Raw genomic sequence first — 15,454 nt, 5'->3', positions numbered from 1 at the left:
CTGATCATTCCCTCTCCTCGTGTATGAGACAGGGATTAAAACAGTAATCACCTTTTTGAGTTGCTGTGAGGATGAAATGAAAGAGTGCATGTTAAACGGCATACAGCCTATCTAAAAGATGACAGAGGAAAACCTGAGTAAATCACTGGAATGTCAGCTCCATAGAAGGAGGACTCTGGTTCTCTGCTGCATTCCCAGCCGCTGTGGCAGTGCCTGGCACATGCATGTGCTCAGAACTGGATGGGTGGGTGGGAAGGAGGGAAGGTGAAGAGGCACAGGATGTATAAGCTCTCCAAAAGTGAAAGTGAAGTCGCTCAGTCGTGTCCGATTCTTTGTGACCCCATGGACCGTAGCCCGCCAGGCTCCTCTGTTCACTGGATTTTCCAGGCAAGAATACTGGAATGGGTTGCCATTTCCTTCTCCAGGGGATCTTCCCAGCCCAAGGAGCGAACCCAGGTCTCCACGTTGCAGGCAGACGCCTTACAGTCTGAGCCACCAGGGAAGTCATAGGCTCTCTAGAAGAATATTAAAGGTAATGAAACATGAATCTCTAATTCCAAGGAGCCCACAATCTAGTATTGGTGTGGAAGATATACTAAACTTGATTACAGTCAGGGAAAAGAAGGGCAGAAAATAGAGGAAGCCAGGGGCAGAGAGGAAGACAGGGCCAAAGGGTCTTCTGGAAGAAACTCTTCAGGGGCCACCAGTGCTTTTCAGAGTTCAGAACCTCTAATTGTGGGAATATCTCTGGATTAATCCCTACCCTCTGATGTCAGAAATCACAATGCCAATGCCAATACCTTGGATGTGCGTGTTCCAGAAACGCTCGGGTTTTCCTCCGTCATCTTTTAGGCTCTCACACATTCTGCCTTTGCATGGTCCTCCATCACTTTAGGACAGCCTGGCATCTAAACAAAACTGGACATGAGGTAAAGCCTCTTTGAAGCAAAAAAGGAGAGAGGCAGAGTTCAACCAAAAAGGTGTGCTAAAGAGCAAGCCTTTCTGTCTTAAATCTGATCTAAAGCTGATTTCTCTTTTTTCCAGTGAGAATTTCTCTCTGATGACAAGGAGTTCCCCTGACTTCATTTAGGACCTTTCTCTCCCTAACCATAGCTCACTAAATTACCACAGGGGTAGAAAAAGTATCAGGTAGAAAAAGGTTCTGTTTCCTCTGAACAGAGAAATGTCTCTGTATTCAAAAGCAGAGACATTACTTTGCCAACAAAGGTTCGTCTAGTCAAGGCTATGGTTTTTCCTGTGGTCATGTATGAATGTGAGAGTTGGACTGTGAAGAAGGCTGAGCACTGAAGAATTGATGCTTTTGAACTGTGGTGGTGGAGAAGACTCTTGAGAGTCCCTTGGACTGCAAGGAGATCCAACCAGTCCATTCTGAAGGAGGTCAGCCCTGGGATTTCTTTGGAAGGAATGATGCTAAAGCTGAAACTCCAGTACTTTGGCCACCTAATACGAAGAGTTGACTCATTGGAAAAGACTCTGATGCTGGGAGGGATTGGGGGCAAGAGGAGAAGGGGACGACAGAGGATGAGATGGCTGGATGGCATCACTGACCCGATGGACATGAGTCTGAGTGAACTCCGGGAGTTGGTGATGGACAGGGAGGCCTGGCGTGCTGCGATTCATGGGGTCGCAAAGAGTCAGACACGACTGAGCGACTGATCTTATCTGATCTCCCTAACCATAGCTCACTAAATTACCACAGGGTAGAAAAAGTATCAGGTAGAAAAAGGTTCTGTTTCCTCAGCTATACAATGTGGGAATTAGGCTGTGTGACTCCTCCTATGAGGCTCTGAGCCTGGGTACCCCAACCTGCCTGATCGTCATGAACAGCTGACCCGGGCAGCCCAGCAAGCTGACCCCTTGCCTGGCAGCCCAGCGGCCCTGGTGACAGTGTCCCCAGCAATTGGACAGGCTTCCTTAGGCCCTTGTGTGGCAGGGGAGAACGTGTCACAGCATCTTGGGGATAAGTGTAAGGATGCTATGAGTCATGTGGGATGGATTTCATGACCGACAACACTGAGTCACTGGTTACCTTCTCAAATGAACAAAACACAAAGCTTGATGGAAGTCGCTGGGGCAGAAAAGGAAGGGAGGACCCCTGTGGAACTCCGTTCCGTGGAGCCATCATTTGGTTCTTTCATGAGCTTGTCTCTTGTCCTCTGAAGACTGCGGTGTGCTGCTTTAGGATGCTGACTTGCCCCTCCCTTGACCCTCCCATCCTGTGATGACCCCGTCACCGGACCGTATTCCCACAGCCTTCCCCTTGAGCTCCCTGTAGCTCTTCCAACTTCAGAAGGTTGAAGGAAGCCTGCCCAGCAGTGGAAAGCCATGTTTCCGCTCCAGCTCACCCGAGGTCCCTGTCGTGCATCAATCGTGGTTCTCGCTGTGAGGAGGTCCTTGGGGAGCAAATCAGAAGCTCCGGAGGAGCCTTTTCAAACCCAGGACCACTCATATGCAGAGTCACATGCTCCCCACCCCCCCGGGGGTGTTGTCCTCACCACCACATTGAGGATTGCTGCCCAGGGCCTCTGAAACCTCTCCTTCAGTCCAGTATGTGCTGTCACTGAATGTTGGACAAGCAGAGGGCTGTGGGCGGAGTTAATGCATGAACTCAGGTCCAGGAAGTGATCCACGAGCAGGAGGCCAAAGGCTTGCTATCATGCCCTCCCAAAGCCTGGGACAGGTTGGGCTGGAGGGGCAAGAGGAAGAAAAGGGCTCAGCCCCTCCCTTCCACACATCTTGTGATATTCCACCATGGGAAGCAGAGTGTAGACAAACTGGATTTGGTGGTGGTGGTTGTTCACTTCAGAGAAGGCAATGGTACCCCATTCTAGTACTCCTACCTGGAAAACCCCATGGACGGAGGAGCTGGGTGGGCTGCAGTCCATGGGGTCGCTGAGAGTTGGACATGACTGAGTGACTTCACTTTCACTTTTCATTTCATGCATTGGAGAAGGAAATGGCAACCCACTCCAGTGTTCTTGCCTGGAGAATCCCAGGGACGGGGGAGCCTGGTGGACTGCTGTCTATGGGGTCGCACAGAGTCGGACACGACTGAAGTGACTTAGCAGTTGTGCACTTGCTCACTCATGTCTGACTCTTTGCGACCCCGTGGACTGGAGTATGCCAGGCTTCCTGGTCCTTCAGTATCTCCCGGAGTTTGCTCAAACTCACATCCATTGAGTCAGTGATGCCATCCAACCATCTCATCCTCCGTTGCCCCCTTCTCCTCCTACCCTCAATCTTTCCCAGCATCAAGGTCTTTTGCAGTGAGTCAGCTCTTTACATCAGGTGGCTAAAGTATTGGAGCTTCAGCATCACTCTTTCCAATGAATATTCAGGGTTGATGTGCTAGATTCAGTTTAAAAAATTACTATTCACTGCATGATGTAATTTTCCTTCGGTTTTCCTTGGCAAATATTGGGTCGATTGGGGGTATAGTAGGTGGGAAAAGGAGGGGAATTCTTACTAACTTCCACACTACAGCAGTCATCTTCCCTTTGGTTTGAGGAGGGTGGTCTACCCTAATGTGGTTAGAAGGATGCTTTTGAATTTCTTAGGGACAGTGCTTCATAGATTTTAATATATGTCCAGATCACCTGTGGATCTTGTTACAGTGATTCATTAGGTCTCACATGGGCTTGATTCTCCATTTCCAACAAGCTCCCACCTGCTGCCGATACCTCTGTAAGGTGGGCTACACTTTGGGTAGCAGGGCTTAGAAGAGAATGAAGATTACTCTGTTTCTATTTAATTACTTGAATCACCAAGCCCCGGGCTCTGAGTCACCTGCTGGTGACCCTCCTCACCCTAGAAGTTGTGCTGTCACTGGTCTGCTTGCTTTTGAGCATTTTCACATGATCCGGTGGGCATGGAATCCTCGGTGTTATTCTTCTGCCTGAAAACAGAAGCAATGGAAACCTCGAGTTGTCCAGGAAGAGCCTAATTTCTTTTTGGTTCAAGCTGATGGAATTTAAGGGAATTTTACTTATATTCCCAGGGCTTCCCTTGTGGCTCAGCTGGTCCCTGTGTTGGAAAGATCCCCTGGAGAAGGGAAGGGCTACCCACTCCAGTATTCTGGCCTGGAGAATTCCATGGACTGGATACTCCAGGGGGTTGCAAATGGTCAGACATGACTAAGTGGTTTTCATTTTCCTTTTCACTATATTCCCGTTACTCCTGTAGGGATGCTGTAGTTATCTATGACTGTTTAACAAAATGCCACAAAACTTAGCTTAAAATCACAAGTATTTCTCATCTCTGAGTGTCTGCAGGTCAGGAATTCAGGAGCACTTAAGCTAGGTGGCTCCAGCTCACGGTCTCTCTTGGGGTTGAAGCCAAGAGGTGGGCTGGGCCGGTGGTCATCTGAAGTCTTGACTGATTCACTTCCACCATGGTATACTCACATGGCAGAAAGCTTCAGTTCACTTCTAGCTGTTGGCAGAAGGCCTCAGTTCCTCACCACATGGACCTTTCTGTAGGACTGCTTAAGTATCCTCGAGCAGAATGAGTGATCCAAGAGAGAGAGAGAATGAGGAGAAAGCTGTAGAGATGTTATGACCTGGTCTCAGACGTCAGACATTATCACTTCTGCTTTATTCTGCTTGTTTGATGCAAGCCACCGAGTCCAACCCACACTCAGATGGAGCAAATTAAGCTCTACCTCTGGAAATGCGGAGTACCAGGGAATTTCTCGACTTTTTTTTGTTTTTTGCCTCACTGCATGGCTTGTGGGATCTTAGTTCCCCAGTCAGGGGTTGAACCCGCACCCTTAGCAGTAAAAGCATGGAGTCCTAACCACTGGACAACCAGGGAATTCCCTGTGGACATGGTTTTAAACCACCACAGATGCCCCCTGGCCAAAGAACTGCTGTGGTGGGTGACTCACTTAAGGGCTTGATACCCCTGGCTTCTGCTCTTCTCAGGGGATCTGTGATGTAATGTACCGCAGAGACTCCACTCCTTGCAAAGATCTTTCAAAATGGAGCGTCAACAATTCTGTGGTCACAGGGTCCACCCAACTACTTGTGAGAATACGAAGCAGCCATAGCACAGCACCGAGAGGGAGGAATAACATGGTGATGAAGAGCCAACCTCCGTCTTAAACTTGAATCCTGGCTCTGCCATCTTCCAGTTATGTGCCCTTGAGAAAATCACTGAAGCCTCAGTTTATCTTATAAAAAGGGGACAATAACAGTATCTGTTCTCAGAGTGGTATGTGCAAATTAGCTGAGAGGCTGCAGTAAAGTGTATAATCCCCGGACTGGCAGATGGTAAGTGCTCAATACGCATCAGCTGCTATGGGTTGCTCTTGAGAATCAGCCTACTTCCACCTGAGGTGAGAGTGCCCTGTGGTTGAAGAAATGCTAGCCACAGGTTTCTGTCCATCCCTCACCGGTGCCTCTTATTACACCTTATTCAAATTCTAAGAGATCTGGTTGACCTCTGCCAATAACGAGGGCTGTTCCACATAAGGACAGGTCCACTGGCGAGCAGAGGCAGATCCCTCCCATGGGCTCGTTCCTTCCCCACATTTCTGCTTGTTTATTGGTTACTTACTTACCTGTCTACCTACCTGCACTGGGTCTTAGTTGCAGCACGCAGAATCTCCAACGTTTGTTATGACGTACGGGATCTTTACTTGCGGCACATGGGATCTAGTGCCCGACCAGGGATCGAACCCGGGCTCCTCATGAGGAGCACCAAGTCTTAGCCACTGAATCAGCAGGGAAGCCCCCTGCTTCTTAGGAGACATCAGCGAGAGTCCGAGGAGGAGAGCGGCTCCGTCAGCCCCTCTCATGACACAGGTTGCTTTGTCGGGGCTGAGAGACTGGAGTTGGCTCCTTCCAGAGTCCAACACTGGGCACAGTGCTTTTAACCAGAAGATACCATTTCTGTTTTGAGCTGCAGGAGGAAACTGACAGGTTATTTGGAATTGAACCTCAAAATCAGTTCAGGGCAAAGTGCTTGAAAGAGTCTAGTCCTCAGGGATATGAAAAATGTATTTGTTCTGGGACATGTTTTGAGATTTTTGTTTTGAGGTAGTAAAAGTGTCCTGACAGAGATTTTGATAGGCTGATACTACATATTTATATCTTTAAAGCAATCAAAGAAATCCTTTATAGTTCATTCTCTGTTTTCTCTCCAGGTATTTAGTCTTCCTGCAGATCAAAAGGGATCTCTACCATGGCCGCCTCCTCTGTAAAACATCAGATGCAGCCTTGTTAGCCGCTTATATCCTTCAAGGTAATGACTTTTGACAGGATAAATTTGCTTTTCATGCTAAGTACTGATTACATTATTTCAGTTACCACAGATGACTACTTCTTGGATACAAACAGTATCTAACTTGAAACAGAGTCCAAGTTAAAGGGCTTTGCCTGGACTCCCTTGATCCAAGAAGCTCTGACCACTCAGCCTCAAGTTGTCCACAGTTCAAGTCTTTCTGGAAGCCCCTTCAAGTCATTCAGACTCTGTTTGTGTCGGGAGGAGGGAGTGTTTCCCTGCACCCTTGGTTGATAAAGTTACTAAGCCTCTGGAGAGTAATCCGAATCTGTTTGTTCTGTTTTTTCCCTGTCCTTTTGTGCAAATCTCAAAGATGTGAAGCGCCTTGGGATTCTGGTGTCAGTTTCAGAGACTTTCCCATTCAGATTGCTCAAAGTTGAAAATGTTTCCAAGTTACAAACCCATTTTCTACACACAAATAAGAGTTGGGGCTGTACCCAGCCGATACCCAGACTGGCTTTTTTTTTTTTTTTGCAAAACAGAGGGAAAGGTATGCACTCTTCATACACCATCCCTTCTCCTTTCATGAGATGCAGGAGACTCCTAAGTGCCACTTCCTGGACTTCTCTTAGTCCTTTAGCCTGAAACTGTCACTGGGTTATTTTGGACTATAGCGCTAAAATCGTGAGGTTTCTCCCAAAGAAACTGAACTCGTAATCGGAAATCTGTGAACTCCAGGAAGCTATTTTGTGAATAGAACCTAAAAAAAAAATGCTTGCCAATAAGAAACTAAAGTTCTTCCGGCAAGAAAAATGTCACAGCTGCGTTATGAATGTAAAAGTCATTTTATTGCAACTTTGACTTCTGAGACTCCTGTTTTAAAAAACCACCCAAGTAGGAAGTCTAGAAGGTGCTTGCCAACTTTAAGGGACCCAACGAGATCCCTTTCATTTTTAAAGGAAAACCTGGTCCCATCTAAGTGAAATTTTAAACTCTAGTCTTTTCTTTAGTTTTACCCTGACAGCCATATTGAATTTTTTTTGTTTGTTTTAAAGAAGTCACTGATATCCAACATCGATGTTTCCCACTGGGAGCTTTCTAAGTAAAATTATAATAAAGGACCCCATGGCTCAAGGTCATTTCAGACATTAAGCCCCAGGAAACCTTTAGTCTCTTTCTAAATGATAGAAATTCCCAAGTAATTTGGAAGATACTATCAGGAGACTAGTGCCACAGAACAATACTCAGTTGTGAAAAAAGGCACATTTTTTCCCTTAATATTTACTCCTCACTCAAGACTTCTCACCTGCACTGGCTGTGGTTCTCACTAGGGAAGGAGAAAAGACAAGCGCACAGCGGCTGAACTGCTCAACACCCTTCCTCCTCACGCACACACAGCGTTCCCTGCGGGATGCTCCGTGTGGAGAAGGCTGGGTTCTGACCTGGAGACACACTGTGAGGAGTAGTGTGGGCCCAGTGACCCCCCGAAGTTCACTGATCTGAGGTCTCAGCAGTTAGGGGACGGACTCTGTAAATTTTCAGGGGGAGAAAGCCCAGCCCCACCCCCACAGGGAACTGGGAAGTCAGCCTTGGGACCCGATGCTCCTGAACTCCGTGGCACTATCTGGTTACAGCCAGTCTTCCCACTCTACAGGCTTCTCCAAGGGGCCTGGCACCTGGTCAGCCCTCAGTGAATAGTTACTCAAATATATTCACTTGATCTGATTGGACCAAGAGTTGAGTTCTGAGTTTGGGTCATGAGTCAGTCATCATTTGGCTGTGTCCCTGCTAAAATCTTCAAAACGAGATTTAGACTTTGTATGTGGCCACAGGCCCAGAAGGTTCTGATCTCCTGATCCAGCTCAGTTTTCTTCACTGCCACAAAGAGCTTCGCTCCCAGGTGCTCTCCTAGTGGCTGAATGGATGTGGGCATGGTGCAGGGGTCTGAGCTTTCACAGCAGTTTTCCATGTGGTGGCCTCAGAACACGGGCTCAGCTCCACTGTCTCCACGTGGCCTTGAAACCAACCCAGTCAATGGACACATGAGGGAAAACAAAGCTGGGCCTGCTCCTGAGGACCTGCCCTCCGCCCCACCCACAGTCGTGCTCAGGATCCACTGTTCTTGGCAAATCTGGTGCAGACTTTGCCTTTTGCTCTGCATGTTAGTCTCATGTTGTGTTGCCAGTGACGATTTACCTGTCCTGTCTCCTATTGTTTTCCTCTGCTTTCCTTTTGCAAGCGGAGATCGGGGATTATGACCCAGGAAAACACCCCGAAGGCTACAGCTCCAAGTTCCAGTTTTTCCCTAAACATTCAGAGAAGCTGGAAAGGAAGATTGCTGAGATTCACAAGACAGAGCTCAGGTGCGTGTCCCTGGGTTCAGGCCAGGCCACTGTCTGCTCCGGTAGACCCAGCCCTCCTCACTCCAGGATGTGACGATGTTCCATCCTCCGTGATCCACTGCTGGTACAACCCTAAGGCTCCCTCTCTAAGAACAGTGGTGTAGGCTGAGGCTTAGAGGCAAGAGAGATGCTATACTATAAGGAAAACGGTGAAGGATTTGCCTCTGAAAGGTATTTGCTTCACTAAGATAAATGGAGAGAGAGACCAGGGTGGGGGTGGGGGGAGGTCGGGGCAGGGCAGTAGCGGGGTGTGGAGCAGAAGCATGAACTGGGGAAAAGGGAAAAATAAAAGAAATAGCAAAAGAGAACAGAGAGAAGAGAGAAGGGTTAAGAAAATGCGCACACCTCCACCCCTGGTCTGTGACTTCTGGGTCAGCAGATAGGACTGAGCAGGGCCAGATGCTCTGGGTGCCGGGAGATTCCTGGTTCGGGGGTTGTGACTTTAACACTGCCTCCCTCAACCCCACACGGCTGTACCCAGGGAAGAGGGGGAGAAGCAGCCAGAAACAGGAGGTAACTGTCCTCCTCAGATTGTCCTAGTTCACCCAGAATATACCCAAGTCCATAAAAATAGTATTAATGCATCCTTTCACCCATATGAAATAGGGTTTTCTACAAAGGTTTTTATTTGAAAAAGCAAAACAAAGGGGTATTTAGGCTCTACTTTGTATGGCATGCTGGAGCAGACGCTCAACTGCTAAACTGTGAAGAACAAATTTACATACAATACAGCATATTAATACAGTACAATTTTTTTTACTCTTTTAACATATTTTGTAACTACCTTTCTGGGGAAGGACAGTGCTCAAGGGGAGCGGGAGAAAAATATTCCTAATGATAATATTAAGCTTAAACGAATTCCTAACTGATGGCTCCCCCCGCCCAAAAAAAAAAATCCTTCACCTTCACTCAAAAATTTTACCAAGAAATATGTCCCCAAAGCCTCCTTACTTTTATAAACAGACCTCCTGCCCGCTGTGTGTGGCCACATTGGACCCCACCCCGCCTAGAGGAATGAAGACCCCCATCAGAGGTGGAATCCCAGCCCCTCCCACGGCTCCTCCCATCACTCTTAGCGAATAGCGGCCCCTTGTGGTAAAAGTCAGAATAGACACAGATGATGAGGGCTCATGGCTCATTCAAAGAGAGACCCAGGGTGTGCTGGGGCTGCCTGGAGCCTCTGCCAGGAAGGTTTTAAGAGACGTCAGAGCAGTGGGGACAGTCCTCCAGAAACCTAACAGAAGTCAGGGGGATCCCCCAGGAAATGATGTCCACTTGGAGGACCCCAGAGGGTTGGGCTGACTCCAGGGGTGAATGGAGCCCACGGAGCCCTGCAGCCTCCAGACAGGGAACAGAGCCTCCCTGGAAGGGGTGTCGGTGTTCAGTGGCCTCTGGAACCTGGCTTTCTGTCTGCTGTGCCAGCGTTTTCCCAACACCTTCCCCGTGTCTCTGGTGCGCTGGTGGAGGTACGCATCTGCGTTCCACAGAACCCTCACTGCTCACACAGGCTCAGCCTCATCTTCATCACATAGAACTGGTCTGCATTTCCTCGCCCGGACTCTGAGATCCTTGAGGGCCCCGGCTGTGCATTAAATTCTATGGTATGTTTCACACCTGGCCGCCCAAAGGCTGCTGAGGTGTTGATGGATTGCTGCCTCTCCAGAAAGACAGGAGCGGGAATCCAGGGCTGTTCCTCCTTGGGCGGGCTTGTCTTCTTGCCCTGCCATAGGACTTAAGGCAGATGATGAACTTAGAGAGTTCCAGTCCTGTCCAGCAGCCGTCGGAGTTGTTGACTGCACAAACTGCCCGCCCCCTCCTGACCCTGAAGCCCACCCCGCATCAGTGGAAGGACGTCAGCTTGCCAGGGCGCTGGACACTGAGACCCCATGTGACCCTGCTTGCCCCGGTCCTGTTCGGAGCTTGTCCACACCTCTGCTGAGGAGCCAGCAGGAGGGGGACAATGCTCAAGGCTCCTTCTTCAGAGGGCTTGGTGCCAGCACTGGTTTCTTCCTTTTTCTGATTGTTTCCTCTTCATAGTCATCACTTTGTGGGCAGACAGAGCTATTGTGGAGTCTGGGGAGCTCAGCAGCATCTGTCGCTTCGTCTCTTTTCCCCAGTCCCATGTTCCCTTTTTGTAAAGGAAGACGGTTAGGCAACAAGATACACAGGTCCTGTCTTGGTGTCTCAGTCCAGATCAGATGGCCTGCAGCCAGCCTATAGATGTATTTTTTCCTGCCCCCATCGTATTTAAAACTGGGAAATGCCACGTAAAAATCAGTATGTCTGAATTCTCTTTAAAAATCGCACCCAGCAATGCTGGGCCGTGCTTTCCAACACTACCATCTTGGAGCTGGAGAGCAACTTCCCTCTATAGATGGGGCGGCATTCCCAGTTAGCCACAGTCCCCACCACTCCCTATGGTGTTACACTCAGCCCATGTCATTCATCACACAGCCTGCTTCACTCTGAAGACATCTGAGGGTTTGACCCTAGAAGAGGGTCTGTGAAGTCGTTCCTAGGACAGAGCCGGGAGCACACCCCATGAAAAAATAGGAGCGTGAGAGACCCTGGGCACTTCTTAATTGAGTTCATCTCAGGGGAACCTATAGGAGCAGGAAATCCTGAATCGCTTCATTTTCTTTATTCCAGTGGTCAAACACCAGCAACTTCAGAGCTGAACTTTTTAAGGAAAGCTCAGACATTGGAGACGTATGGAGTGGACCCCCACCCGTGTAAGGTAAGGCACCCCTGTGGCTGGAGACTGCACCGATCTTGCCCCCCGCCCACCAGAGGATGACAGGCAGGGAGGGACCTCATGCCTGCACCCCCCCACCCCTTCAATATTGGGATGATTGGCTTCATTAGTGACAGAGGGCAGAGAAAACATCTCATTGTGAAAACTCCTCTGGATTCCACTCTGCGGAATCTTGTGCCACATCAGAGCTGAAGCATACAGGCACAGTCCGTCTAGATAACAAATCTGAAACCAGGGCCCCCCTTTGGGAGCCGTGGGTAATTTGGTGAAACTGAGTAGAGGCGGAAGGTGGGCGCCCTGCCTCTCCCAGGGAATGATCAGAGGCAGCTCAGCGCACAGCCCACCCTTCTGTGACCCGTAATCTAGTTTCTGTCCAGGAGTGGGTTTTATTGACTGTAGAGCTGCAGTGGAGTCGCACTTAATTCCATTATGCGCCTGTGAGGGCGGGACGGGGACCAGCCCAGGAGGCTCTGCCCAGAGAAACCCTCTGTAATTACTCACATGCGTCTGGCACTTGGGAGATGAGGTCGGGCAGCCGTGGACACTGAGGAGATCGGTGGAGACCGTGGCCCTCTCTCCCTGTCTGTCTGTGGCTGGATCCCCCCGCATGTCATCTCATTCCAGCTCTGACGCTTCTGGTCTCTGCCTCAGTCCTCCAGATCTGTGCCTCTTTCTACCACCAGAGAGACCCCCGCAAAACTGACTCTTAACATTGACCTCTTGTTCCTAAAAAGTGAGGGGTAGTGTAGGCTTCCAACAAGAAAGAACAGAACAGAAACCAAAGAAGACAGAATTACCTTTCTCGTGGCCCCTTGGTGAGGAGATGCTCTTGCATAGGATTATATGCCGAAACTTCAGTTAACTTTGAGAACATTCTGGCACTCAGAAACCTGGCCACCCTCCCACCTCCACAGTTCCTTGTCCACCAGCACAGCCGACTGACAGATAACCCGTGTTCCTGAGGGCACTGTCAGAAAACACATTCAGGCCGCTTTATACCGAAAAAACAAATGACATACGGGTATGTGCAAGTGAATTCGCAAAGCTTCCCGAATAATGCCTTCTGCACCACCAGCGTAGTTTAACTTGCATTGATGGCTTGGATACCAACGGCAGAGGGCTGCAGAGGACCGAAGAGAGCTTTGGGGTCAACCGGCCTTGGTTTGAGTGCTGGTCTCCTCCTCACTGGGGCCTTCAGAGGCTTCTCTGAGCCTCCCTTGCCTTGTCCATGTGAAAGTCCTCAGCAGATACTCCTGAGTCACTTCAGGACCTCAGGAGACACCGCTGCCTTCTTTTCTTCTCCACCACCCTGTGCATGGCTGAATTTGCTCCAGGTCTTCTCACAAGACTTTCAGGACTGAGCAGTTTCCTGGCCAAGAAGCAAAAGCAGAATTGTCCCATTTCCCAATGGATTCAAGTGAAAACTGGTAATAAAATCAGGTACCACTGCAGGAGAAGACACTGGAGAAGAACCAAGCTGGTTCTTTGAGGAGTCTGGCACGTGAAGCGGCACACGTTAGGCTGTGTCAAGGTCACTTGCGTCCTAGCATTATCACTTTGAGAGCACGTACTGTCTGACCTGCTGGGTGTTTTATTGGGAAAATGATTTTTCTCTGTGTCAAGTGTTTCTGCACTAGTGCTTTTGGCTTAGTAATAAACACGTGAGGCCTTTTGTTGGGGGAAAAAAAGACATAGCTGCCTAAAGATGCATATGGTCAACCGAAGATACCAGGTCACCTCTGCATGTGACCCCACATCTGTTTGGTCCCTGTGAGGAGAGGAGGGTCCCTGGGTAGGGTCACCTGGTGGCATGTAACCTGAGCATGACAACTGACTGGAAGGCATGAAGGTCTCTCCTGTTGTCTCCGGAGATCTGGAAGCCAAGGAGCAGCCCGCCTGGTGTCCAGCCCAAATCCACATGCACCCTGGGACTGTGGGGCTCCTGGTTCAGCCCTGTCTTTGAGCCTGTCCACCATCAGACACAGAGGTGAAGGAACCAGCGTTCATACCAGGCACTGCACGAGGCCCAATCCCATGTATCACATCATTTCACCCCCGCGGCATCAACTCCAAGAAGGAGGGAGGGAGGAGAGGCTTTGTGGCATGTCTTCCCAGGCAGGCCCACTGGAATCCTCTCACATTATTTTCTCATTTAATCCTCATGCCAGCACTGGGGTGTGGATATTATTCTTCCTGATTTATAGACAAGGAGATGAAGGTTCTGGCAGGCCGCAGTGCGCAAGGCCCTGAGTGGCAGAGCAGGAATATGAACTAAGGTCCCTTCCTGTTGTGCATCTCTAAGGAGCAGAAGCGCCCAGGAGACTTCCTCGTGGAGAAGGTGGGAGCAGTCGTCTCACTGGGCTTCCACGCCCGTGTTCCTGGGCTCCATACTTCTTGCTGGCGCAGGGCCCTGCTGCAGGCCCCACGGCTCATCTCCTTGGGTTCCAGCTCAGGATCTCCTCAGCCATTCTGGGCAAGGAGAACAGTCTGGGAGCCTTTTACTCTTGCCACTAAGTAGAGTCACTTTGGTGATAGGCTCCCAAGCACTCGCCTTGACGTTGCTACAAGGGGAGCCGAAATAAGCTGGAGCACTCGGTGTAATAAATACTGATGATTTCTATTAACAGAGAGGCAATTACTGGGCCCTGGGAATCTGGGGCACGCAGCCCGAGGGAGGACAGAAGAAAAAGAATCGTTTCGATAATTAAATGAGAGCAGAACAAGGCTTCGGCTGGGCTCTGTTCTCCTGGACTGATTAAGAAGCTGCTGCTCTTCCTGTCCATGCTGATGGTTTCTTTCTGCCCAGGATGTCCTTGCCTGGCCCTGGGACTAGGAAGAGGAGATCATACCAACTCTGGGTGGAACAGCCAGAGGGCTCCTCTCTAGCTAGCTGTCTTACACTAATACACGAACCCTGAATTCGCAAAAGCTATTCTGAGCTCTCTGCCTTTTCCCTGGGCCTCAGCTCCCGGCAGAAGCCCCCCAACAGACCAAGCCTACAGCTGCTGGAGGAGAAAAATGGAGCAAACCGCTGATGGCCCAGCCTTGTGCCTGCCCCCCCAGCTTGACACCTCTCCAATATCAGGGGACACCATCTTGCTCCTTTCAGGGAGCCTGAGCCTGGTGCTTTGCCCTGGTCTCCAGACTGTGCCCCCCTGCCCTGCTGAGGCTCATGGACTGGTCGAACTCATCACATGAGTCCCTCCTTATCATGAGTCTTGAAGGTGCCATTTATTGAGAGCCAGCACATGCCAGGCACGTACACACAGTATCTCATTTCATCTTTACAACTCTGCTAAGAATTCATTCTTGTCTTCTCTTTAAGATAAGAACACTGAGCTTTGAGGGACTAACATGTCCAGAGTTACTGGCAGGGACGGTACTGGGACACGAAGCTTCAATGTCTCCGTGCTGTGCTCTTTCAGTTGTCGTCATGGTCTTCCACCTGGAGAGATGGCGTTTATTTAGGAACAGAGCAGGACTCACACCACCTCTGATCAAGAGAGGACAAAAAGGCCCATGAGACTTGAAATCATTGTAGAAAAATGTAACAGAAATTGATGAGGTGGTTTTATGCCTGTTCTGTACAGACCAAGAAAAAAGTTGACTTCAATAGGATCTAGATTAGATCAACCACACAAATGCAAGGTGGTGCCGTTTCCTTGCTCTTAAAGTGGGATCATTTGTGTTCATAATCCAGCTGCGTAGGCTCCTCTCTCGGAGAAGGCAATGGCACCCCACTCCAGTACTCTTGCCTGGAAAATCCCATGGGCGGAGGAGCCTGGTAGGCTGCAGTCCATGGGGTCGCTAAGAGTCGGACACAACTGAGCGATTTCACTTTCACTTTTCACTTTCATGCATTGGAGAAGGAAATGGCAACCCACTCCAGTATTCTTGCCTGGAGAATCCCAGGGACGGGGGAGCCTGGTGGGCTGCCGTCTCTGGGGTCACACAGAGTCAGACACGACTAAAGTGACTTAGCAGCAGCAGCAGCAGCAGGTTCCTCTCTAAAGCCACCCCCTATCTTGACACATCGCCCCCCGACCTCAGAAAA

The 15,454-nt window shown here is 49.6% G+C and overlaps 1 protein-coding gene across 7 annotated transcripts in view; it reads left to right on the top strand.

Annotated features, from left to right (window-relative positions):
• FRMD5 (FERM domain containing 5) overlaps nucleotides 1-15,454 on the top strand; it is a 321,311-nt gene that overhangs the window by 286,086 nt on the left and 19,771 nt on the right. For all 7 annotated transcript variants that reach the window (XM_061395081.1, XM_061395080.1, XM_061395078.1 and 4 more), the window contains exons 5-7: nucleotides 6,167-6,264; nucleotides 8,483-8,606; nucleotides 11,295-11,382. In XM_061395081.1, coding sequence (XP_061251065.1) covers nucleotides 6,167-6,264; nucleotides 8,483-8,606; nucleotides 11,295-11,382 — 310 coding nt within the window. The remainder of the gene's footprint in view (nucleotides 1-6,166; nucleotides 6,265-8,482; nucleotides 8,607-11,294; nucleotides 11,383-15,454) is intronic.

The sequence above is a fragment of the Bos javanicus genome, chromosome 21 (genome assembly GCF_032452875.1).
Source record: "Bos javanicus breed banteng chromosome 21, ARS-OSU_banteng_1.0, whole genome shotgun sequence".
NCBI lineage: Eukaryota > Metazoa > Chordata > Mammalia > Artiodactyla > Bovidae > Bos > Bos javanicus.
The sequence above is the reverse complement of the archived record's forward strand: the minus strand, read 5'-3'. Positions and strand labels throughout refer to the sequence as shown.